The sequence below is a fragment of the Silurus aristotelis genome, assembly GCF_946808225.1.
Source record: "Silurus aristotelis genome assembly, chromosome: 5".
NCBI lineage: Eukaryota > Metazoa > Chordata > Actinopteri > Siluriformes > Siluridae > Silurus > Silurus aristotelis.
The window spans coordinates 1,790,237-1,817,738 of NC_139578.1; the positions used below are offsets into that span (position 1 = coordinate 1,790,237).

The 27,502-nt window shown below is 44.8% G+C and overlaps 1 protein-coding gene across 1 annotated transcript; it reads left to right on the top strand.

The window, feature by feature from the left end:
- The first annotated feature begins 500 nt into the window (after nt 1–500).
- Nucleotides 501–25,046, top strand: ephb3a (eph receptor B3a). The gene is made up of 16 exons (XM_083543088.1): nt 501–837; nt 4,015–4,079; nt 4,873–5,157; nt 5,406–5,793; nt 8,178–8,333; nt 13,600–13,929; nt 14,166–14,290; nt 15,646–15,802; nt 15,962–16,070; nt 16,986–17,038; nt 17,135–17,257; nt 17,570–17,817; nt 18,827–19,042; nt 19,855–20,004; nt 20,740–20,933; nt 23,723–25,046. Exons 1-16 carry the CDS (start codon nt 774–776, stop codon nt 23,826–23,828), a joined length of 2,769 nt encoding a protein of 922 aa, XP_083399214.1. The 5' UTR covers nt 501–773; the 3' UTR covers nt 23,829–25,046.
- The last annotated feature ends 2,456 nt before the right edge of the window (nt 25,047–27,502 follow it).

The window sequence follows — 27,502 nt, forward strand, 5'->3', positions numbered from 1 at the left end:
AGGAGGTCTGGAGTGCAGTCGGTGTTCCAATTCATCCCAATAGGGTAAAGGTCAGAGCTCAGGAGATCTTTAACTCCAACACGTGCAAAGCATATCTTTATGGTGCACATCTGCATCGTCATGCTGGAACGGGTTCGGGTCTCCTAGTTCTAACGAAGGAAAAATCTCACGCTGCCACATACAAAGACACAATTGTACAATTGTGCGACTTTAGTTTTTTGATAACAGTTTTGGGAAAGAACCACATATATATCAAATACATATGATATATGTATACTTTGTATACAATATACTTTGTATATTGTACGCCATTTTGAATTCCAGGTGAAAGGTGTTTAAAGGTTAAGTGGTGTGGGCGGAGCTAGGTTCACCCCCCCCCCCCCCTAATTATTTGTATGTATTTATTTATTTGAGACGGTGGGCGGGAAAATCCTCCCGCGCTTTGTGCTCATTGGCTCGTTGCTGGCTCGCGCTTGTTAGCCCCGCCCCCTGGACCGTCCGCAGAGGAGCAACAGCTTCTCTGCGCGCGAGGATGCCGAACACGTAGCGCTACACTGTAACAGCTGCGCGCGCGTGGACACACATTGAGAGAGAGAGGGAGAGGGAGAGGGAGAGACGGATAGAGAGATCGAGGGAGGAAGAAAAGAGATGCTTTGCGGATTACTGGGCTCTGGATATGGACGTGTTATTCATTTAAAGGTGTTTTTTTTTCTTCCCTCACTCAAATTGTCGTTGTGGAGTTTTTTCCCGGCTCTCGTGATGCTCCTGGCTTCATGAGCATGGATTATTTGGTGGTTTTGTGCAGCGTTTTGCTGCCCGTAATATCTGCTGTTGAAGGTAAGAACCTTTGTTCAGAGATAAATAAAACCCTAATGAAACAATATCCTTTTTATTTTCAGTAATAATTCCTCTGTGAATGAATGAGAGAAGTCTGTGAGGGTTTTTCAGTACCGGAATGCCGATATGAAGGTGCACCAGACCCTCCCCATTACACCAAACCTGACTCCGAAGTTTGGCTTTAATTCCAAAAAAAACTCCATTGCTAATAATATAATAAAGATAAAAAAATTGGTGTCCTATTGGTGTCTTCAGCCAGTGTGTGTGTGTTTCCTCTCAATGTGGCACAATAGGATCTATGTGCAATGCAGTGATTACATGTTTGGGGTGTTCAATACCATGGCTTTGTTCCAAACCCGAACCCAAATGCATCATTAAGCACACACACACACACACCACACACACACACACAACAACCCATATGCGTATGCATGCATGTGTGTGTGATGATCTTGTGTACATGTTGAACGCCTGCATGACTGCTGGGTCAAACCCGGTGACTGCTTCGCCAAAGGTGCAGGAGCATGACGGCTCACCTCTTCAGGTCACGCCCGAGAGCCTGACCGGACGTCGCCTCGGCACGTCTCGTCCGTAGAAGTGATAGATACCGATGGACGGAGCGGTGCGTCCGAAACGACGTACGAGACGTCCCTGCCTCCTTAGAGAAAAGGGCGCTGGTTGGTGGTTCAAACACGGCTTTCATACGAGACTCAAAGGCTTCACCGGGACTCTTCTCAGTGTCCGTAATCTTCTTTGAGGTCCCGCTTATACACACACCTTGAGAATTCTCCTCCACGTTCGGCTGGAGTGATCTTTGATCCGACACAAGAATCGCTCACCTCATCCTAAACTGGTGCTGGATTCGATTCCTCATCAATTTTGGTGTCATCGGCAATCGATGCCGAATGTGTGTGTGTGTGTGTGTGTGTGTGTGTGTGTGTGTGTGTTTGTGTAAGTGTGAGAGTGTGTGAGAAACCAAGGCCAGGCTGTCACGCCAGCTTTCTAACAGAGCGCATTAGTTATACATCCCACGGAGGTCAAGTGGGCACCGTTTTCCGCCTGTGACAGAAGAGTGTGAAAACAGCGTCTCTCTGTCCCCCGAGTCGACTCGGCCCATCTGCCTTCGGGCCGCCAGTGGTATTTGCCTGGAATGTGCATTAGAACAGCATGTATTACCTTTAAAATGAAAAAAAGCTTTGATGTGATCAAATTGTCGAAAGGTAAGTACATTTTACATTTATTTCTATCTACCAGGGATATTTGTCACTTTTTTTTGTTTGGAAGGAGTCTCCAGTGTCAGGGCTTTGTAACGGTTGTTTTTTCACCACGAGAAAGTGTTTTTTTGTGAAAAGTAAACCACGAGGTGCTGCTTATCGTTTTTGTTTTAATTGTTGAACGTTTTATGTTGAATATAATCACGGATCATAAATTGTCAACAGCCAACTAATCAGCACAAGGGAAAATTCAGTTTTCCCATCAATCACTGTGATTTAGCAATTTGCATGAGATTTTTGGATTATAAACTATAAGCGTAATTTATGGGATTAATATTAGAATTGGACTGATCTAATAAGCTTCAGGGGGAAATACCGCAAGTCGTGGAATACAGGTCATCCCCGATTTACGATGGAGAAGCATTACAACGAGACCATCGTTACATGAAAATAACGCAAGTCGAAACATGACCTAACCTATCCGGGGGTCTTAAAGAATGGAGATCGGTATAGGGTAGTATACTGTTATTTCTTAATAATAAAGAAAATTACAATATCATAATGTATAAACTTTATAGTGTATTCGTATTTGGCAAGTGCAAAGCACAGGTTTCGGGAGTTGAGGGCGGAGCCGGACGCGCTCTGTTTCAATGTCCGGTGACGCCGATAAAATGGAGAGAGACAAGAGCTGAAATACGGCAAAAGTATGGTATCACAGGAGATGGGTAGACCCTGGCAGTGTCTCAACGAATCATTCGAAAATTAAAATGCTGCGCAAAAATGTAAAAAATAATTTTTCTATTTTGTATTGATAGCTATAGTAAGATAGAAAAATTTGTAGGCCAAACATCGTAACTCAAGGACTACCTGTATTCACATAATTTCAATAATCATAATTTAGTATGGGGTCCCTAGCTAATGTATGACATCCAGCTATAGATAATGAATAATTACGCTATTACTATGTTAATACAATGTCTTGGTTTTTCTACGTGCATTGCTACAATAATATAATAAGAATCTTTCCGAATTGTCAAAACCTATACGAAAGCTGATACACAAGTTATGTAAAACCTCACATGTCAGCCACAAGTTCACGAAGCGCCATTCTCAGGAGCGTCCGCAAGAAGCATCGTCGGGGAAAATGAAAAAAAGAAAACGGCCATTGACAACTAGATTCTTCAGTCAAGTGCAAGCAAAGGCTCGATTTCAAAGGCGGCTCCAGAAAAGCGCCGGCGTGGTCATAAGGAATTGATCAAAGCTTCAAAACGACTTCCCCTTTAATTATAATGAATATTTCACACAGTGAGATGCTCTTAAATTCACCCTGTTCCCCTCTGTAATTTACACACCAATGAAACGGGCCGCTGCAATATGCATAAACAGTGCAAGAATGCGCGTGTGTGTTTGCACGTCCATGCACAAGTGTATATGTGTGTGTGTTTTGACACAGGCTGAACTGCATTTTCTGGAGCCCAAATCGGCTAAGTTGACGTTCTGCTCTGAATATTTCATGCAGGAGCTCGCAGATGTGAGAGCGGCGCTAATTTGAAGCGAGCGCTCAGCCTCATTGAGCAGCGCCTCAACAAAGTGAATAAAACATTAGCATGTGCGCTAGCCACGCGCGCCCCGGCTAGTTTTGCTTCACTGATTGGAGTATATTTAGAGGACAGTAAATGCCCCGGGGGTTGCCGCGTGCCTCTGTACGGGCAACGCAACAGGGCCTTATTTCATCAGAGCCACAGGCTTTTGCTGCCGAGGACAGATAAACGAAGGCAGCGTTATCTATACGCCGACACAAAAATAGTGATTAGGCATGCAGCAGATAGTGCACAGAGAGAAAGACTGAGAGAATGCTAATCCGTGATGAGCTCAGGTTTGGAAGGGGACACGAGGGCCTGGATGCATGCAACGTTTCATTATGCTCGGATAAATTCGCTTACTGATTATCTTCGGCTTACAGAGACACTTATGGACAGCAAGTGGGCCACAACCGAGCTAGCATGGACCACCTATCCAGAAAGCGGGGTGAGTATACTGTCTGTCTATAGCAGCCTATTTGCACCCTCATACTTGTAGACAAAGGACAAAAGAAAACCAGGATCCATGGATGAAAAGGTTTCTCCCTAAGGCAACTTCCGTTTATGAAACAATCTCAATCCTTTTTCCCTCCTACATTCGAAACACACCGCTGTACGACCGTTAAGGGAATTCAGCGCCACATATCCTGACCTTAAGCTTGACAGACCTCTTCCTACTAGCCAAACTCCCCCCCTCCACTCCTTCCCACCCAGCTCCCGTAGTACGATTTGTCTTTGGACTCTGCATGCAGAGTCAGTCAATGGAAACGATGGGTTGCCATGGCAACAATCTTAAGCGGTCCGGTCCTTTCTGCTGGCTGGCGCTCGTTGTCTGGCATGTCGAAACCCATACATCATTATAAGTAATGCGCTCCCGTGCGCCCCGAGATAAACACATGCTTTCCCCCTCGCCGCGCCGCTTCTTAATTGTGTAGCGCGAAGTTCTCCGACCCAAATGTCACCTTGGAAAATGGATTACATTTACAAAGAATTCACTCAGATGTTTTTTTTTTTTTTTTTTTTAATGGAGAGCATTATGTCTGATACGAAGCTCAAAAGAATGCCCCGAATCAACCTGTAGATCTTTTTTTAAAGATGATAAGAGCCAGACCGCACATATTTACCTCAGTCCTCACTTGCCCAACTAAATAACTTAATAATATTCCCTCAGGCAGCCTTCATACGATTTTACTCCCTCTGCACCTTTCAGTTTGCTACTAACACTCGCTCTGTTCACTCAGTGGGAAGAGGTCAGCGGCTACGATGACTCCATGAACCCCATCAGGACGTACCAGGTGTGTAACGTCCTGGAGCCCAACCAGAACAACTGGCTCCGGACAGATTACATCCCACGCAGAGGGGTGCTGCGTGTCTACGTCGAACTCAAATTCTCTGTGCGCGATTGTGCTAGCATTCCCAACATCCCCGGCTCCTGCAAGGAGACTTTCAACCTGTTTTATTACGAGTCCGACGGAGACACAGCCACGGCGAACAGCCCGCCATGGCGGGAGAATCCCTACGTGAAGGTCAGTTGAGAACGGGGTGTCCAGAGAAATGTGGGGTGAAGACTTTGAGAGGGGGGGTTAAGGGGGCCGGATTGTCAAATTGTAAAAAATAAATACCTTAGATGATCTCAAAAATACAGTTTTGACCAAGTTTACATTTGAGAAAAAAAACAGGGTATAAGGGAGAATGTCAAACAGGTAAAAAGGCTTGTGGCTTACAGTTCCTTCATCAGCAAGTCTTTTTTTACATCTGACCCCTTTGCTTCCAGGTGGACACTATTGCCCCTGATGAGAGTTTCTCTCTGCTAGAGTCAGGGATTGTCAACACTAAATTACGCAGCTTTGGCCCCCTTTCCAAAGCTGGATTCTACCTCGCCTTCCAGGACTTGGGCGCTTGCATGTCCCTGATCTCTGCCCGGGTTTTTTTCAAGAAGTGCTCTACTACCATCGCCAGCTTCGCAGTTTTCCCCGAAACGGCGACCGGTGCAGAGGCCACCTCGCTGGTCATTGCCACTGGCGCATGCGTATCGAATGCTGCCGAGGTCTCGGTCCCTCTTAAGCTCTACTGCAATGGGGATGGCGAGTGGATGGTTCCCGTGGGATCCTGCACCTGCATGCCGGGCTTTGAGCCAGCCAAGAAAGACACCCAGTGTCAGGGTAAGTGGGGTTTATCAGGCCTTAAGTGGCTATTTCCAAGAGGTCTGTTTTGAGAATTTTCTGGCGCAATTTGAAATGCATAGATGCCAAGGTCGTAAGGTTTTATTTAAAGGGGCTTATTTCTTTTTTAGCACCGTGAGCGATGATTTCGAGGTCAGAAAGGGGCCTTTGGCTCCCTCCTCAGCACAGATACACTGAATTATCAGGTTCCTCAATGGCTTAAAAGGATTAAACACGGAAGAACTAATTGGACGGCGAAGTTGTTAGTCACAAGGCTTGCGGAACTCAAGAGCGCGGCTTTATCGTGAATTAGAATTCGAGTTTTGCTACGAATTAGAGGGACAGGCGGATTTGTAGAAGCTCTTTATGTCTGGAAGAATGTGAAGGATTGGCTACAGCTGGTGTGTGCACACTCCCGTGTCTCCTCCGAGCTGGAGCTCGCTGAACAGAGCGAGAGAAAAGCCGATCAGTAACGGGCGGAGGACTGCAGCAGCGTCAGAGAACAAAGCTTCCAGCGAGAGCCGCTCCTGACAGATCTGACAAGGTCCTAACAGAGCGATAGAGCGGAGACGGATGGTGCTGCCGAAAAAGAAAAGGGGGGGTTGCGCTAACCGGGAGCCAGCGAGAGAGGCCGAGTGAGCCAGAGACAGATAGTGGGGGATCTTAAAGGGACAAACAAATAAAAGCCAGGCAAAGACAGGGCTGAACGAAGCAGTGGTATAGGGGGGTGGGGGTTGAAAGTCGAGACATACCGGAGTAATAAGAAGCAACCTGCAGATGCAGTGGAAATCCACAGGTTTCAGAGTTCAGATGAGCTTCAGTCGCTTCCATATGGTCGCTCAAGGTTAAGGGCAAGCCTTAAAGGACTGATAGATGATTCCCCAAGGGGTCGTTGTACACCAGACCACCCCTTGGCCAAGAGCTGGGGGCGGGTTATTTGTGCAGCCAGGATAGAGGTGGGGTATTCATTTTCTTGTATCAGGCTGTGCATCCTGTTGTTTCCATCATACTCTCACATATATTCTTTTCTCTTTTTGTATCTAACCTGTTCATTTTCTCTATCTCTTTCAATTTTATTTGTGATTCTCCTACCCACCCTCTCTCTCTCTGTTTTGCAATTTTTCGCATTCTGTTTCGCTAAAGCTCGCTCTCGAACGCATCTATCTTTTAAAATCTCTTCCCCTTATTGTTCTCCTCTGTCTCTCTTTTCCTTTCACACTCTATCCCTGGCAAATCTCTCCCTGTACCTTTCCTATTTGCTGTTTCTCTCCCTCTCTCTTTTTCACAAAGACTCTTTCTGTCGATCTCTTTCTTTTTCCTTCATACTGTATCTCTTTCTGTATCTTTCCCCTCCATATGCCTCTCTATCCATCTTTGTCTTTCTCCCCATATGTCTCTCCTTGTCTGTCCATTATCTTCCTCGACCCCTTCTCTCTCTCCACTCATCCTTCCTACTTCACCCCGTACCTATCTGAATGCAGAGCACCGCGCCTGTTAAGGGGCCACTCGCTCGGATTTTCCACTTTCTTATTATCCTCACACTCTCTCCTTCAGTCAGGAACTAATATATATCATGGGTGGAATACTGAAGCAGGCCCGGCAGCCGAAGAGTAATTCAGTCGTCGCGCTGTGTAGAGCAATAACGCAGGCAGCTGGCATTCCAATGTGACTCTCTTCAAGCCATTTTTACATCGATTCCATTCAGAACGAGATGGAGGAGGGCGTGGTGTGCCCATGTCGCCTAACGCAAGGTTCAGCGGTTCATCCTGTAAAATCTCACAGCCAAGCATTGCTGTCCTCCTTTAAATGCCACGTCTGTGCCCTAAGAATTATCCTGCCGCATTTCTCATAGCATCCCTTTACAGTCTCTGTGGTTTAGCTAACGGTCACCAGTAACCCTGTTGCAGAGTGATGAGGTAGCAGTGCTATTATTGTCCAGATCAAACAAGATCACCACTTAGGATAGTATTCTAGATCAGATCGTATTTTGAGTATGTCCAAGATATTTCCAATATGTCCCAAAAATGCCTAATATGTCTAGTATGGTAAATATGCTCAAAAGTCTAGTATGTACAAAATGTCCAAATTGCCAGCATACTTTCAGTATGTCCCTCAGTCTGAGGATTGTTTGTTTGTTATAATACAAAGTATGTTCAGTATATTCAACATGCTGGCATTTGTCGAAAGAATTTCCGATATGTCCAAAGTATTTAAGATGCCTAAGATACATCCAGCATGTTTAGTATTTTCTCAAAGTAAATCCAACATGTCCGACATGCCACATCTCAAATTCCAACTTTGTGTTTTACCTGCAGGCAGACAGACAAAACATGTTGCTTTGCTGACCTCCTTTCCCCCTACTTCTTCCTTCCTTTCCCTCTCAGCATGCACACCCGGCTCCTTCAAGTCCAAGCAGGGCGAAGGTTTCTGCACCTCGTGTCCACCTTTCAGCCGGGCCACGTCCTCGGCGTCCAGCGTGTGCCCGTGTCAGAGCGGCTACTATCGCGCCGACGGCGACTCTCCTGACTCGCCCTGCACCAGTGAGTCTCCTGTGTTTCCCTGCCTTGTTGAACATGTCTAATTTGCCTGATGACACCGAATAAAAAAAGCAATGAAGGCCACCTTCCTCTCCATTATCAAAGCGAATTCCGGAACCACTTAGCCTGCAGGCTAATTGCGCACACGAGCACGGATTGAATCAGCAAATATCGCACGCACTCACACGAGCGTCTGCGGAACACCCCAGCTCGATTATTTGCAGCGCCGTTTCCGAAAAGATTGCATGTTATGAATGGATTTCGTCGTAGAGCACGCACTTAATATCAGTCAGGAAGAAATTCGGATTCAAATTTTTTTTTCCCCAAAGGCTCGTTTGGTTTTCTGTCTAACCGCAGCTTCTGCTTTTAATTACTTTGCATTGGAGCTCTCCGAGCGAGATCCATCGTTTCTCAAATCCGTCCTGTCAGACGAAGGCTCCTTCGAGGGGGCAAAGTTTTCGGAATGAATATGCGCGAGCGGTTAAGGTGATTCGATCGAAGCGGCTCGGGATAAACACCCGCTTTTATCTGACCCTTTGAGTGATTCGATTTGATCTGGCGGAGGCAAGCGGCGCGAGCATTCACACGCCAGAGGTTCTGCTCGCATGTGAGTCAGGAGGCTGAGATCGTTGTAGCACAGCAAGGGGGCAAAAACTCACCCTGGAATGTGAACTACCTAAAGGGGTAGTTGTAGATTGGTAACGAGAGGGGTAATACCTGAAGTGGGATAGATAGGTCTTTAATCGTTGTTTAAAGACTGCCGTTCGGATGTTGTTATAGGTGTTTTAGGGTGTAATAGCAGTTCACAATGTGACCAGGGGGAAATGAATGTTATAGTTGAAGTTGGAGTGGTCAGATTGTAGTAGATGTTGTTTTAGGTGTAAATAATTGTGATATGGCGGAAGTATAAGTAAAAGATTGTCACAGGTGTAAATGATGATAGACGGTTTTATGTTGTTGTAAATGTTTTACTGTGTGTTTTAAGGTTGTAGTAAGGTGTTGCAGTAGGTCACTGCTATACAGTAAGTACACTATGGGTAGCGGCTGTTGTGGCAGGTGTAAATCGTTGTAAGAGTGTATTAGGTGTTGTCAGATAGTAGTAGTAACACTTGTACTAGATTATAACAGATGCTGTTATTGGTTGCTAGGTTATGATCTTGTTGCAATCGTAACTCGGTTGTATTAAGTGTAACAGAGCGTAGTAGGTGTATTAGACTGTATAATAAGTATAACGTGTAATGCACTCGTGATCGTGTCGCCCGGAATAGCAGCAGAAATCTCTTTTTCGCCCTTCTTTTTTTTTTTTTTTCTTTTCGAAAACGATGATACGTTAATTACTCGCAGTACGGCTGCAAAGGGCTCAGACTTCCTCAAACCGGGGAGCAGATGGAGATAAAAGCAACGAAGTAGAGGGCCACAGGTTACCTGTAATACTTCATAATGAAATAATTAGCTACAACAGATATAATCACGCCGCAATAACCATCTGCTGCCTATTAATCTAGAAGACTCGCTTAATAATAAGCGTTCGGCAGCGTATGTTTTAAAAAAAAGACTTTTTTTTTTTTTTTTTTTTTTTTACACTACGAGCATCTTTACTGCCTGAAGTATGAGAGAGAGGTGAGGATAAAAAGAGGACCAGGGTTTGATTTTTTTTTATTTTTTATTTTTTTTTATTGAACTGCAGTTGTTGAAAATAGAAACAGATTTTTTTTTTACATTCATAGTGGTGGGCCAAATCGAATTATACTTGTAAGGTAGCTCGCAAGCTGTTTCAATAACGCCGGAAGGTTTGCACACTCCCGCTCTACTGTAACCTAATGTAATGCCGCATTATACGCGATTACACCGTGCAGCATCATGCTGCTCAATACTGCAACAGTCTGGCGTTATGCGAAACAACAAACTAAGAGGATTGAATGCAGGGGACCTCTGGACGAGTTCGGATTTCGTGTCCAGCACCTTACAGAAAAGAAAGGGTTTTCGAGGATAATCGGCGCACAGGGAAAAAAACCTTTACTGTGTCATAAAAATGCAGACCCAACCTACAGTCAGGATCATGAAACATAACACCAGGAGCATGTATGTGTATGGGGGTGCGAATACTTTAAAATCTAAGCTTCGAAAAAACCTTTATACACTTTATATATCCCCATCATTTATGAAAGGGTGCCAATAATTGTGGATCCATCTCCGTTCACATCGGAAAATAACCCAGTGACATTCATAAACCAAGATTATTGGAATAAATCAACGTTTACTTCCCGTGGGCTCACCACCTGCGGGAGGGACCGTGGGGGACGGTGCTGTGGGGATTGGGCAGCGGTCGAAGGCGGGGGCCTGTTTGGACTGCTGCCCCTGCGACCCGAATTGCGAATAAGCGGGAGAAAATGAATGAATGAAATCAACGTTTATTTATTTGGCTGTTCGAGTGGACGCATTAAAAAAAAGAGCTGCGATTACGAAACTCAATTTTCCCGAATGTTTGTCCCGCAATTAAAAGCATCATCTAGGATTTTATATATAAACACATTTTTTTTTTTCTTTTTGCAGGCTATGAGGTGTTGGGGAAGTAAATCATGTGCATATATATATATATATCGTAGAGTTGCCAAGCCGTTTTGTTTAATTCACACTCCCAGCAGCGTATAGTAGCCGGGCAATATTTCAGCTTGTCTCAGCTCAGAGGAGGAAAAAGGAAGCAGGAGTTGAAGCACTTCTTAGAGCTGCTGAAAGGGTAATTACTAGAGTTGGCTTAAGGCGAAAACTTTAATTAAGGAAATCAATACACCGCTTTTCACATGATCTTTCACCCATCGGAGAAAAAATAGACTGACGCTATTATGATAATATGGATCGGAAACATTTCGAGTTTGTCTAAAATAGTGACGGTTTACATGACTGTGATTTCGGATTTGTGGAAGACTCCAGTACCAGAGAGAAAAAAACGGACGTAATTTAACACCGGATGTAACTGTAAATGGTTGGGAAGCTGGTGTGGTGTAAGAGGACTGAAACACTTGAGGACATGGATATATATATATATATATATATATATATATATATATATATATATATATATATATATATATATATACAGTGAGGAAAATAAGTATTTGAACACCCTGCTATTTTGCAAGTTCTCCCACTTAGAAATCATGGAGGGGTCTGAAATTGTCATCGTAGGTGCATGTCCACTGTGAGAGACATAATCTAAAAAAAAAATCCAGAAATCACAATGTATGATATTTTAACAATTTATTTGTATGATACAGCTGCAAATAAGTATTTGAACACCTGAGAAAGTCAATGTTAATATTTGGTACAGTAGCCTTTGTTTGCTATTACAGAGGTCAAACATTTCCTGTAGTTTTTCACCAGGTTTGCACACACTGCAGGAGGGATTTTGGCCCACTCCTCCACACAGATCTTCTCTAGATCAGTCAGGTTTCTGGCCTGTCACTGAGAAACACGGAGTTTGAGCTCCCTCCAAAGATTCTCTATTGGGTTTAGGTCTGGAGACTGGCTAGGCCACGCCAGAACCTTGATATGCTTCTTACAGAGCCACTCCTTGGTTATCCTGGCTGTGTGCTTCGGGTCATTGTCATGTTGGAAGACCCAGCCTCGACCCATCCTCAATGCTCTAACTGAGGGAAGGAGGTTGTTCCCCAAAATCTCGCAATACATGGCCCCGGTCATCCTCTCCTTAATACAGTGCAGTCGCCCTGTCCCATGTGCAGAAAAACACCCCCAAAGCATGATGCTACCACCCCCATGCTTCACAGTAGGGATGGTGTTCTTGGGATGGTACTCATCATTCTTCTTCCTCCAAACACGTTTAGTGGAATTATGACCCAAAAGTTCTATTATGGTCTCATCTGACCACATGACTTTCTTCCATGACTCCTCTGGATCATCCAAATGGTCATTGGCAAACTTAAGACGTGCCTGGACATGTGCTGGTTTAAGCAGGGGAACCTTCCGTGCCATGCATGATTTCAAACCATGACGTCTTAGTGTATTACCAACAGTAACCTTGGAAACGGTGGTCCCAGCTCTTTTCAGGTCATTGACCAGCTCCTCCCGTATAGTTCTGGGCTGATTTCTCACCTTCCTTAGGATCATTGAGACCCCACGAGGTGAGATCTTGCATGTAGCCCCAGACCGAGGGCGATTGACAGTCATGTTTAGCTTCTTCCATTTTCTAATGATTGCTCCAACAGTGGACCTTTTTTCACCAAGCCGCTTGGCAATTTCCCCGTAGCCCTTTCCAGCCTTGTGGAGGTGTACAATTTTGTCTCTAGTGTCTTTGGACAGCTCTTTGGTCTTGGCCATGTTAGTAGTTGGATTCTTACTGATTGTATGGGGTGGACAGGTGTCTTTATGCAGCTAACGACCTCAAACAGGTGCATCTAATTTAGGATAATAAATGTAGTGGAGGTGGACATTTTAAATGCAGACTAACAGGTCTTTGAGGGTCAGAATTCTAGCTGATAGACAGGTGTTCAAATACTTATTTGCAGCTGTATCATACAAATAAATAGTTTAAAAATCATATATTGTGATTTCTGGATTTTTTTTTTTATATTATGTCTCTCACAGTGGACATGCACCTACGATGACAATTTCAGACCCGATCATGATATCTAAGTGGGAGAACTTGCAAAATAGCAGGGTGTTCAAATACTTATTTTCCTCACTGTATATATATATATATATATATATATATATATATATATATATATATATATATTTATATTGGTGCAACGGATCACAAAACCTACAGTTCAGATCACGCTACGGTTTTTGAGTCACAGAGCGGAAAATTTTTCGGATTCGCAAAAAAAGGGGGAGGAGACTGATATCATTTCCATTCATTACAAAAAAGTTACAGCAAAAAAAAAAAAAAAAACGCCTTTCATTCTGCGATCGTTAAAAATGTAAGATAATTCCGCAAGTTCATAAAATGAGCAATTATTCCACGGTTCATGCGCGTGCCGAACCGTGAGTCGTGAACCGTACAGATCGCAGATCAACTGCGCCATCGCACCACTAATATATGCACACACACATACAGAGAGCGATAGGGCGACAGTTAGCATGCATCTCAGTTTAAATAAATAAATGACACAGGGTTCAGGCTTCCTGCCCGAGGCGATGCTGCACCGCTTCGGCTCTGAGCATCGTTAAAGCAGCACAACGTCCGGTTCCATTTTCACCTGAACCCGCCGACGTTAACGATCTGCTCTTTTTTGCGAACTGTCCTCAGCCGTCCCCTCAGCCCCTCTCAGCGTGATCTCCAGCATAAACGAGACGTCGGTGTCGCTGGAGTGGGCGGAGCCACGCGACTCGGGCGGCCGATCCGATCTCGTGTACAACGTGGTGTGCAAGAAGTGCGAGCACGGCGCCTGCGTGCGCTGCGACGACAACGTGGAGGTCGCGCCGCGCCGCCTGGGCCTCGCCGAGAGGCACGCAGCCGTCAGGAACCTGCAGGCTCACACGCACTACAGCTTCGAGATCCAGGCCGTGAACGGCGTGTCACCCAAGAGCCCCGTCTCGCCGCGCTACGCCACCGTCAACATCACCACCAATCAGGCGGGTGAGGACCGCACTGCTTACAGTACATAGCGACTCTCCGCGTGTCGCCGTGGTCCGGTGCATTTTCTGATGACATCATCTCATCGCACCTCTTAACACTATTCCCATAAGAGCGTTTGGCAAAAACACACAGCGATAAACTTTGCATAATTTTAATTGCAGCCACTTTGGGTCCTGGAATGCTGATTATTGTGTTTTCTTATACCTCTCCCTCTCTTTCTCTCTTATTTTCTGTAGCACCTTCTGCTGTACCCACGGTGCACCTCATGCGCTCCACAGCGAGCACCCTCAGCCTCTCCTGGCTGCCTCCGGAGAGACCCAACGGCGTCATCTTAGATTACGAGATAAAGTACCAGGAGCCGGTAAGAAAGACACACCGGAGACTTGGTCACGAATCCTTTTAGAAAATTCAATAATGCATATTGTTTTGTTTACATTTTTTATTAGCAGTTGTAACTGTAACTACCTAAGGTTGATGAAGATATGCTTTACCATTGATTGGAATGGAAGATCTCCACCCAGTTGAACACCTTCAGGGTGAATGTGAACTCCTCTTGAGTTCTTGTTGTCGATTTTTTTTTTTTGCTTTTAGGTTCAATTTTCAATCCTCTGAGACTTCAAAATGCATCATCATATTATAATCCTAATCTATACCACTTTAATTACTAATGCTAATTCAGTGAGCCCCATTAAGGAGCCGCAGAATAAAAGATAAACTTGTTGTGTGTGCCCGAGTATTCAGTAAAAACTTTCACAAAGCGCAGCTGCACCAGGATTTTGTTTGTTTGTTTGTTTTTTCCCCCGTCATCCTGCGAGACCATTAAAATGTCATCTTCTCCCTCTTATTATTATCACTATTTTTATTATTATTAAGGCGCCGCCGAACATCTCCAAGTGTCCATACAATGGCTGAGGCTTGTGCTCCGGGCCCAGTTTCGTGGGATGTGTGAAAACCCAATTGCCCCCTTGGGTATAAATAAAGTTAATTAAAAAAATTTAAAATGGGGCGAACAGATGGTGTGTGCTTACAGCCAAACAGTTAACACCCAAAGTGCTGGATAATGTTTTTTAATGTTTTTTTTTTTCCTTTTATTTTGGACCTCCGTTCGCTTTTATCAGAGCTGTGACAGATATGCCGTGTTCACCCTTAACCTTAAAACATTAATTTTTTTGTTTAAAGTCCAAGGGAACGACGACGGGTGATCGCTTTCCTTCTAATTAGGTTAACGGCGTTCTTGTGGGTGCGAGATTACTCGCGGGTGAAGGACCTGTGGCCTTGGCCAAATGTACGTTCACCAATCACAAGGATATATTTGAGTTTCGCATCGAGGAAAGTCAAGTATATTTTTCTTATAGTATTAGGCCACACCCACATTTAATGGCGTTTCACAGTACATCTTTTTTTTTTTCTTTTTTTTTTACTTTAAACCATTTCTGGATTTGAAATGTCAAGGTTGCCAAACCTAGCGCTTGTCCATTGTTCTGTATTTGTGATGATTACTAATTACTAGTATTTTTTTTTTTGGCATTGGCAGTCACAAATTTTGGTAGCTTGGGGCTGACGAGGACTTGGCAACCCATCTGTTTTAAATGGTGCAGTGGAAATACAAAAAGCCCTGATCAATAATCCATTGTCTATTGTTTAGATACTTTCGCTTATGTGTGTGTGTGTGTGTGTGTGTGTGTGTGTGTGTGTGTGTGTGTGTGTGTGAGACAGGGTGAATCTTTCTCCCACACGGTTACCGCTCAGACCAGCTCAGCAAGAGTGGAGGGGCTGAACATAGGAACGGTGTACACGGTGCAGGTTCGAGCGCGCACCGTGGCCGGCTACGGCAGCTACAGCCACCCGGTGGACTACAGCACCAGCCTCCACGGTGCGTTCTTACACCTCGGACTGGATGTCGAATTGTATTTTAATAAAATACATAAATAAATGGTTTTCTTTTATGTGCATCCCGGATGGAAACAGTTGTTTTTGGCACACAGGCAATAGTGATTTCACATCCCCCCCAAAAATATATTTTCCCATGCAGACGATCCGGAGCACTCGGTGCAGGACCAGCTGCCCCTGATCATTGGCTCGGCTTTGGCTGGCTTCGTTGTCATCGTGGCCACGGTGGTCATCGCTGTCCTCTGTCTCAGGTGAGCAAGACCAGGCAAACCCCTTACCCTGGCTTTTTTTTTTGGAACTCTGTGCTGCAACTAGTGAAATAAATGCAGACTGCGCCTCTGACTCTCCCGCAATAAGCAATATATTTCGACGTGTCTGGTATTTTTTTTTTTTTTTTTTTTTTTTTAAAGAATATGCAAAAAAAAAAAAAAAAAAAGAAAGAAAGAAAGAAAGGAAGATGTCCATTTTGCAGAAGTTCTGTCCATCGTCAGCTCGAGAACACTGAGTTAATGCCGAGTTGACAGTTTGCAGAGAGTGCAGTCTGTGTTCTTTCCAAATTGTATCCCCATCATTCCTGCTCCCCTTTTCTCTTTCTCTGTGCATATGTGTGTGTGTGTGTGTGTGTGTGTGTGTGTGTGTGTGTGTGTGTGTGTGTGTGTGTGTGTGTGTTGCTGTGGCCTTGTGCAGGATGTCATTCTTCTTCACATTTCCATTGGAGATTAGATGCTAATTAGAGGCAGCTTTTATTTTAAGGAGACACCCAACAATCTAGGAGATTGGGGGGGGCATGAGGAGACGGCGCATTCCGTCAAAACCGCCCCCTCCCTTTTATTCGCTAATGCAAAGTTAGCAAAACAAAAGCAGCCTAACAAGATGAATTTCAAGACCCATGCGTGGAGAGCCCGGCCTCCTACACGGAGGCACTCGCAGGCTCGAGGCCCACGGCCCGCAACCCGTGTCCGACTCACTCCAACCATGTAATGGCGCAATTACATCTGCGCTGGAAAATGAGGCAATCTCGAAACCGGCATGCTCATTGTTCTGGTGATTCAGAACTCCCGTTGCAGCAGCGTGAAATCAATGGCGAACGGTTCCACACGGCGTGCTCATTAGAAGGCAATGTTGTACGTGATCACACTGTGAACGCTCTCTGCTCTGCTTTTCAGGAGACAGCGCACCGGTTCCGAGCTGGAGTACACCGAGAAACTGCAGCAGTACGGTGAGTGGAGCTGGTTTTTAGCATCGGCAGTCTGGCAGTCGCTGATTCACAGTGTTCAATCGATCCCCTCCTGTATTATTTATTTTTTTCTCGCAGTGTCCCCCGGTGTGAAAGTCTACATCGACCCTTTTACTTACGAAGACCCCAACGAGGCGGTCCACGAGTTCGCCAGAGAGATCGACATCTCCTGTGTGAAGATCGAGGAAGTCATCGGAGCAGGTAAACAAAGTCGTAAAAAAGAGAGAGAGCGGTCAGGTGAAACATCGTGGGCGCCACCAAAAACACGACTAACCCAAGCGTGCACCAGAAGCTGCACACCGCTTTTTTTTTTTTTCTTGAGGCCACATCTGCTCATTCAGCCCATAATGCATTGCATAAAAGCATGCTCAGTTCCCTTTCTCTGACAGGAGTAGATCCTGATGTGGCCTCCTGCTGTCATAGTTGACATCTTGTGTGTTCCAAGATCTTCTCACAGCTCAAATCATTATTCCTTCTTTCTCTCACCACTTCTCTGTCAATTCGTTCCTCCAGGGGAGTTCGGAGAGGTGTGTCGTGGGAGGCTGAAGCAGCCTGGCAGGAAGGAATCTGCCGTGGCAATCAAGACTCTGAAAGCTGGGTACACAGAACGCCAGAGACGCGACTTCCTTGCCGAGGCGAGCATCATGGGCCAGTTTGACCACCCCAACGTCATCCACCTGGAGGGGGTGTTGACCAGGAGCTGTCCGGTGCTGATAGTTACTGAGTTCATGGAGAACGGAGCTTTGGACTCGTTCCTCAGGGTGAGTCTTTGTTCGAAACAGAACTTTCCAGAACCCTGTTGTTTTCTAGAATGTTCTTTCCGTACAAACCAGGATCCAGTTTCTAAGCAGGAAGCCGGGGCACTGTAATTTTAGGATGTTGACAGGAGAGCTTGCTTAGCCTCAAACATTAGAGAGGTTTCTTCCCCAGAAACCTTACAACTCGGTTCCACCTCAGTGTTCTGCCATGACAGCAGGAACCCCACATCCCCCCTGTGATAAACTACAATGGATAAACGAGCTTCCAGGAAAACACTTTACTCAATGACCATCTAGCACATGAGTCAACCTTGGACTTAAGGAACCGGCTGTCCCTTAAGTCATCTCCTAATAGAACTGAGTGTACCATCCTTACCTCAGGACACCCCACACAAATATACACACACTTCTTCATCTGCCCACCGAAGCAAAATTCATGAATCATCAGCAACATGGCAGAATAACAAACTTGTGACTGAACAGCAAACGGTTACTGATCTAATCACGGTTCCTCTCTGATAATCGATGTCACAGAGGTTTTCCCTATCAGCTGCCATTTCAACCAGATCCAAACTTTTCATAAACGACGGCTACATTATGCATGCGAGGATTAGCACAATGAAGGAGTCCTAGCCCGGAGCCTGCTAACCCATGTCGCTCGGTTATCTGGAAGTGGATTACACAATGCCTCGAGGGCAGCGGAGCAGAACCGTGGCGTAGATTAATCTGATTAGCCCACGAGCGGTGTGGCGTGATGCATCTGTAAACACTACTAGGTCCAGGAATGAGAACCGCACATTCCACCGTATCGTCTTACAGCATGAGAAAGAAAACGCTAGAATAGTGTTAAAGCTTGTTTGCACACTATCCAGTGTATATGTAATACAGTTTGCACCTAGAATGTATATGCGACTTTTTTTATATATCTGTAAATCTATTTCAGGTTTTCTTATCACGTTATACTGTACTTGTATCATCTCATACGTGACGGACGTTGTCTTTCCCGTTCCAGCTCAACGATGGTGGGTTCACGGTGACGCAGCTCGTGGGCATGCTGCGAGGCATCGCTGCCGGAATGAAGTACCTCTCTGACATGAACTACGTGCACAGAGACTTGGCAGCACGCAACGTTCTCGTTAACAGCAACCTGGTGTGCAAAGTCTCCGACTTTGGTCTGTCTCGGTTTCTGGACGAGAACTCGTCTGACCCGACCTACACCAGCTCTCTGGTGGGTTTGTGTGAGCTTATTTTGAAGTCAATTTTTAAGAGCACTCATCAATTATTTGGCCTAAGATGTGCATAAGCTACAACTTCATCATTTGGTCTAACAGATACATAGGCCACACCTCCATCATTTAGTCTAGCAGATACATAGGCCACACCTCCATCATGTTTTCTAACAGATACATAGGCCACACCATCATTTAGTCAAGCAGATACATAGGCCACACCTCCATTATTTAGTCTAGCAGATACATAGGCCACACCTCCATCATGTTTTCTAACAGATACATAGGCCACACCTCCATCATGTTTTCTAACAGATACATAGGCCACACCTCCATCATTTGGTCCAACAGATACATAGGCCACATCCCCATCATTTAGTCTAGCAGATACATAGGCCACACCTCCATCATTTGCTCTACAAGGCATGTAGATCACATCTCTATCATTTGGTCTAACTGGTACTGAGAGAACCCTATGCCACACCTTAATCACTAATATTGACCCTCCTTCACAAGTGACAGCATACTGGCTGCAGTTGATCATCGCTAGCATGACAGCTTCACGAGATTAGCATGCGTGCCGATTATCGTCTCTTTCTCTCTTTCTCTCTCTCTCTCTCTCTCTCTCTCTCTTTCTCTCATTGCTGCTCGTGCCATAGTCAAATTTCTGCCAAATCAGCAAGCGCGCTGCGAGGAGGGAAGCCTGTGAGAAAGCGCTCAGGCTCTTCTCTAATTAGGCATCTGGTGGGTTTGAAAACTGCCGTCAAACGGCTCATGTGGCGCGTGGGCGCGTTTCTCTCTCCACACACAGGGCGGAAAAATCCCGATCCGCTGGACGGCCCCCGAGGCCATCGCCTTCCGCAAGTTCACCACAGCCAGTGACGTGTGGAGCTACGGCATCGTTATGTGGGAGGTGATGTCGTTTGGAGAGCGACCCTACTGGGACATGAGCAACCAGGATGTGAGCGAGAAAAAAACGCCAGCACTCACACACGTGTACACACACACACACACACAGTGCACTTTCCATCCTTATCACTCTTACAGATGGAGTGTGTACGTAGACTTTGAGTGTCGCTCTGCAGGCACTGCCAAGCGAGGATTAAACCTGCATGCGCTGTCTCTTTATCACATCGCTCAAAAAGCGCTAACGTGGCTAACCAATGGAGCAGAATCTCCCGGGAAGCCATCAGCAAAGTCTCATTTGTGTAATGCTAACTGGCCTTGACTAGCCATGGCTCATTATTAGCAACGTTAGCAACTTTGGCTCCTTAACCGTTTCAAAAGATTTCATACCAAATGACAAATGAGGTTTCACCTGCAGAAGGAAGCCTCAGGGAAATATATTGTCTATAAATATGTATATTTTGTATTAATACCAGTATTAAGAAATAATAGTAGCGAAAACATAGGCCACAGCCCCTTCTCTAATACTGACATGCTTATAGGCCATGCCCCTTCTATAACACCGTCAAACTTATCGCCCATGTTTCTTCAGACTGGCAAACACATAGGCCACACCCCTTCTCTAATACACACATGCACAACATATATACTGTTTATATTCTGAAGATGAATTGACGTAGTGCTGACTAGCCGATTCCGATCGTTTCAGAAGTTTTCACCGGTGTAACTGCGAATATTCCACTTTTCATTGTATGTAAGAATTTCTCACACAGTGCGACCTCTGTCGTAGGTGATGAATGCGGTGGAGCAGGACTACAGGCTCCCCCCGCCGATGGACTGCCCGGCCGTTCTCCATCAGCTGATGCTCGAGTGCTGGCTGAAGGAGCGAAACACGCGACCGCGCTTCGCCCACATCGTTAGCACGCTGGACAAACTGCTGCGCAACGCCGCCAGCCTCAAAACGCTAACCTCCGCACACTCAGGGTAAGTACATGTGCGTGTGTGTGTCTGTGTGAATTATTCCACCGTCCGTACTCTCAAAGCCGATTAGTCATCACACTTACACTCAGGCCTTTATGTAACACTGTTCTGTTTCATTTGTCTCAAAAAGGTCAGAAGTCTTAGGGGTGTGTTTACTAACAAGCGCGCCTAACCGACTTCAAACTCAGGATCTGGATCTTTTTTTTTTTTTCTTTTCGAGCAGGTTATCCGTCGGCTGGGAAAAGCGTAAGGAAGCACCTCTTGTAATATATCAACACAGCAACTAAAAAAGAATTAGCGGCTTGTCATTCCGCACGCTTTTTCCCAGCGCTCCTGGAAAGAACACGAGATCTTTGTTATCCACCCGTCGTGTGCCGCTGCTGTGAACGCATTCGAAAACGAGTTCTACAGAGTTCTACATATCGTTCTCCACAATACGCACCGTATACCCCTTAGCAGTGCAAGTCATCCAATGAGCAGTGTGTGTGTGTGTGTGTGTGTGTGTGTGTGTGTGTGAGTGACAAGTCAACCCCATGACTCACTACTCCAATCATTATAAACCCCGCCCCCCCCTCCACATTTCGAGTGCATCTTTCCCGAGTCATACCCTCCGATCCTGAAAAAAGGACAAATTTTCCAGGAAAAAACAACCAACGATTAGAAAACCAATGACACGCAAGATGATGTCATCAAAAAGCACCTAAGACAGACATGCCCGAAGCATCCTATCATAAACAGAATAGAATAGAATACATAACCTACTTACTTTAACCGTATAATCATCTTTGTAGCCTTATTTTTATAATGTAATATTAATATAATATATTATTTAATGTTATTGGATTTTACAAGATTTTCTAAATAAAAAAAATCCAATATAGTATTGAATTCATTCTATTCTATTATTAAATAAAGATATTTCTTTCAATTCATTTGATTTATTTATATATATGTGTGTGTGTGTGTGTGTGTGTGTGTGTGTGTGTGTGTGTGTGTGTGTGTATATATATATATTATTATTATTATTATTTTTCTTTTTTTAATAAATTTTTTTTTCATTTATACCCTGATCATAAATCAATGCATTATAAAATAATTTCTATATATTTATTAAAATATATTTCCCTTTATTTATTTATTTTTTTTCATAAAAAAACATTTCCTGTTTTTTATTTTTTTAATTCTTCCAAAAAAAAAAGTGTCGCGGAAACAGGTGGATTCTCACCGCTTTTTTTCCCCCCTTGATCCTTTTTCGCACACTGTTCCGTAACGGCGGTGGTGGTGGTGGTGGTGGTGGGGGGGGGGGTGTTGGAGGGGACCTCAGCCTCGGCAGATGCAGCGAGCCTAATAAGGGAGACGGAGGAGAAACTAAGAGAGAGCAGCAGCTTTAATTGGGCCGCTAATGAGCTTTTTAATGCGGCGAGCGAGCCGAGCCGAGCGTAGCGTGTGCGCCGCCTGAGTGTGTAGGAGTGTGAGTGTGTGCGTGGGCGCAAAGGGCGACACTCTCGCATGGAGCCGCATGCCGATGATCCATTTATGATCGCATCTGTATGCGAGATCGGCGGCCCATCTCTGCTGTTGACACGCCGTGATCCAATTTCCAGAGTCCACAGCCTGCATGTGTGTGTGTGTATGTGTGTGTGTGTGTGTGTGTGTGAGACTGTTGTAAATTGATTGAAATAGCCTTCACTGCTCTTGTCATTTCTCCGGGTTAGCTGTTTTTTATGGTTCCTAAATGGCAAAGCCATTGGACAGTGACTTACGCTGAATTGATCTTCTCCCTCTCGGCTAGTTTTATTGGCGTGACCGTATGAAGATACAGCGTCGCAGACGCCGCTTTTTAATCTCTAGGCGACCGACGTTATGCAGGTATTTTTTTTTTTCCGACCAGGATACGTAGCAAGGAGTCAAGATGGACTTCTGATAAAGCAGGGTTTTTTTTGTTTTTTTTAATTAGAAAAACATCGTAGCCGTGGCCTTAAACCAAATAGTTGAATTTAAGCAGCGATATAATGATGTACTGGAAACCTGGTTATTGCATCATAGAACGGATTTTTTTATACTTTCCCACCCCCGCGTATATTATAATTCTGCCATTTTCTCAGCTTCCTCTCTTATTCCCGTCATCAATAGCCTGAGCGGATATGATTCGGGTGCTGGAACTTTCTCGACTCGGTGGCGTGTGAGAATAGGAAAGGAATCAAGCCATCAACAATGGAGCGATATATAGATATCGTGTGAGTTCCGCTGCGATACAATTTGGATTCTTAGAACAAGTTCGTAAATTCCATTAAACAGGTAATTAAACAATTAACTAATGTTTCAGTTAAACAAATGAAAATTGTCGGATCGATACCACCTCACCTGGGATTCCTGACCTTTCCAACCATATGGTTCTGCGATAAATTGTTACCACGATATTAGGAGCACACAATTGTACAGGTTGTGTTTGGACGCGTTTTCCCTGCGACTTGACTACGAGACTCGAACCTGTTCCAGCATGACTCGCACTCCAAAATCTAGTGGAACATCTTCCCAGAAGAGCAGAGGCTATTATAACAGCAGATGTTCTAAGAGCACATACAGATCTTGTGTTTAGGTGTCCACAAACTTTTGCTTTAGCTAGCCAATCAGAATCCAGAATCCAGCCCTTAACACAGACTCTACATTTATTGTCACAAAAAAAAAAAAAAACCACCTTTGACCATATTTTTTCCAAACTGTAAGTGCAAGTTGTTTTTATTCCTTTATGTCTCACTCCATCTCTTTTCTCGTTCGTTTCTCCTCTTCAGGGATCTGTACCGTGTTGGCGGGACCCTGCCTGGCCACCAGAGGAAGAGTTTAGGCAGTGTGCAGGACATGAGACAAATGAGCCAAACTCTCCCCATCCGAGTCTGAAGCAAGTCTGAATGTGAAACCCCCCCCTCACCCCCTTACTCCCTCACCCCCATCCCAAACCCCTGTTCTGAGGAGAATTTCATCACTAATAACACCACGGGAGACTCCGAGATCGTAAAGAGCAGCATTACAGAAATCATGGAACTCCATCAAATCCTGGAGGAATGTTGGAGAACCTTTGGGCCTGGGCGTCCTAAAACAGGAACGTACTCCCAGGCTGAACGTGTGTGCGTGCGCATGTTGTGTAAATGAACTCGGATCGCATTCAATTCCTCTTTCTTTTTAATCCACTGGACGATTCTCTCGCGCAGCTCAAACCCGTGTTTTTTTTTTTTTACTACTCAGGTTCAGTTTGCATGCATGCATGTTTAACAGCAAACCTTTCAAAAAAAAAAAAAAAAGGTAACTGTAACACGGCCGACGATGAATAAGAACCAGTAGAGGGGGGAAGCATCTGGTTCGCATGCTACCGGATTGCCTTTAGCTTTTCTGCATTATTAACGGTAGCGTTCTGGGTGTTCTCGTAATGAAATCCTTCCGAGTTTTTTCTTTTTTTTCTTTTTCCCCCGGAGGCGAAACAGAGCGAAGAATTATAAGATAAACGAATAATATTTGACGTGAATTAAAGACTACGAATTAATATGCGAGCCCCGAAATAGAAATGAAAGGGTTCTCTGTCGGCCTGAGGACATTTTCGATCTTTTTTTTTTTTGTTGTTTTCTTTCTCCGAGCCTTCTCTTTCTGATCTTCATATTGAAGAAAAGAAGGGCACAGAAGAAAAGAAAGAAGAAAATTTCCAAAGGAGGAAAAAACACCAACAAAAACAATCACGTAAGGAGGTTAAGGAACTTCATGAACCCTTTGAAGCTGAGCGAAGTCGACTCCTGCGTGAACACGGAAGCGTTTTTTTTTTTTTTTTTTTTTTTCACCTCTGTTGTATTTCGTCTTCCACGTTCCAGTATTACGATAAAACTCCTCATGGACTGTGATCTTAGAATTACTGTTAACTGTGACTAAGGAGGATGTTACGGAGTGTGTGTGTGTGCGTGCGCGTGTATACGGTATGTGTCCAAATGAGATTCATATGCATGCTAGATTTCAAAGCTCTGTGATTGATCATAATTCGTGAAGAGAAGCAACGCGTGGACTGACGCTTGGACGTCTAACGGCCGTTCCTATAAATATGCATAATTCTGTAAATAAAAAAACCACTCCTCATACAAGACTCGTATTTCGATTTGGTCGAATGCACTGCGACGGCCCGTGTGTTCCATTCCATTTTAAAGCTACATGACATCAGGAGTCCCAGAGAAATGTACAGTTATCGCCGTATAATTACAGAGATTTACGACGGAAAATTTGTAACTATTCCAGTTATCGCTATTCCAGTTATCGCTATTCCAGTTATCGCTATCCAGTTAGGCGCATTTTTTTAAAAATGCGTAACCTTGTACGCAAGTCGCAACCACGCCAACCTCTTCCTTTCCGTAAAGTTGATGCTATTTCCTAAATCCGTCCGATTTGGACGTATGACGGATGATTTCTGTGGCAAATGCACTCCTTTGGAAAGTTTTTTAAATATATTTTTTCGAGTATGATATCATTAAGTGGAGGCTCTGCCTTGTTCACAGCAACCAGAGCACGAACCACACCCACCACCGCGCTTCATTCTGTTACGGAATGAATTCGGTTCGGCAACGCTGCAAAGGGTTATCGGGTGATCTCGATGTGAGGGAAGGAGAACCTTGTTATCTTACCGTACAGACACGTCCTTTTGTAGTTGTTGCTGCTGCTGTTCTTGATGTTCAATTTCAGAATATATATTGAATATATATATACGGCTGGATCTGATTGTTAGCCATATTCCATTTTTGTTCCTGTTTTTTTTTTTTTATAGCGATGTCACACACAGCAACTCTGTAGCTCTGCCCACACCACACCAAGCGTTTAGATGTTTTTTTTTATAAATCTACTGATTTGAAGGATGTAATATTTCCCCATAGGTACTCAAGATTGTATAGGCATATCATTATGACATTGGTCCCCCTTTTGCTGCCTAAAAAGTCCAGACCCTTCGAGCATTAACAGCATGAACTTTTTCAGCAGTTTGAGCTACAGGAGCTCATCTGTTGGATCGGACCACACGGACCAGCCTTCGCTCCCCACGTGCATCAATGAGCCTCAGCCACCAACGACCCTGTCGCCGGTTCACTACTGTTCCTTCATTGGAGCACTTTTGCTAGATACTGATCACTGCAGACCAGGAACACCACACAAGATCTGCAGTTTTGGAGACCCAGTCGTCTAGACGTCACAATTTGTCCAACTCGCTCAAATCCTTGCGCTCGCCATTTTTCCTGCTTTAAACACGTCAACTTTGAGGATGAAATGTTCACTTGCTGCCTAATAAATAAATCCACCCACGAACAGGTGCCACGATGAAGAGATCATCAGTGTTCTTCACTTCACCGCTCATAATGTTATGCCTGATCGGTGTATGTCCCCTGTGACACTTTAGAAAACGTGGATGAAAACCAATTTAAAAGCAGTGACACTGGAGACGCCTATAAATCCAGCAAACATCACCATAACGATGAGTGCCTTCATACAAGTCTGCTTGTAGATTTGTTACTATGGAAATGCTAACGTGTTAGAACAGGCGCATTGATATAAACTGGTATCCGATAAGACAGTGGCAGCGTTGAATATTATTTATATATAATAGACCTTGCATAGGTAATCAAAGTGACGTGCGTTGGGGTGTACGCGTGGGTCTGGAAGCGGTTTTGTCAGCGTGATCAGAGGCGCTCCGGCTCGTCTGGCTGATTTCCCCAGTCGTATGTCCCTAAGCGAGCAGACCCTCGTTCCCCGCGCTCGCACAAAGGCGCGTTTGATCTCACCAATTACGATGAACGCGGCGAGAACAGCTTGGCAGCGGAGTCGGGTGTGCGTCGGACTCTTTTAACTGGCATAGCAATTTGCCCAGGGGTTGCTGGGCCTGCAGTCGCCTCCGTTCTCGCTGCCTCATCAGTAGAGAGAGAGAGAAAGAAAGAGGGAGAGGCGAGGAACAAATGTGAGGGAGGAATTAGAAAAGAAGAGAGAGAAAGAAAGAAAGCAAGAGAGAGAGAGAGAGAGAGCAAGAGAGAGAAACCCTGGTCCAAATGTGCTGTAATAATCACAATGCAAGACTCCTCATTAAACACTGCAGGGCACTGTCAGAGAGAGATTGTGTGTGTGTGTGTGTGTGTGTGTGTGTGTGTGTGTGTGTGTGTGACAACAGAAAGACAGGTACAGCTGAACATTCGTACAAACGCATTACAGCCAGGATTCATCTGCTAGCTGTGCAAGTCCTCGCTGTCAATATGTGCTTCTCAACTGTCTGCTGGAAAACTTGTGATTCCAATTAGACACTGCAGGCTTACACACTCGCACATTCATACTCACACACACACACACACACCGTTGCAGATAGCTGCAACACACTATTGCCTCAGAGGGAGAGGGAGAAAGAGAGAAAGCAAGTATAGGGACTGGGTGATTCATTAAATGAACATTCACACAGCTCTGTTCCAGTTCGTATTACGCCTCCAGATAACAGCCTCGACCCGCACCTCTGTCTAGGAATGTTGAAAGTAAGTTCGGTCTCGCTGATCTCCACCTACTCAACGCAGGCA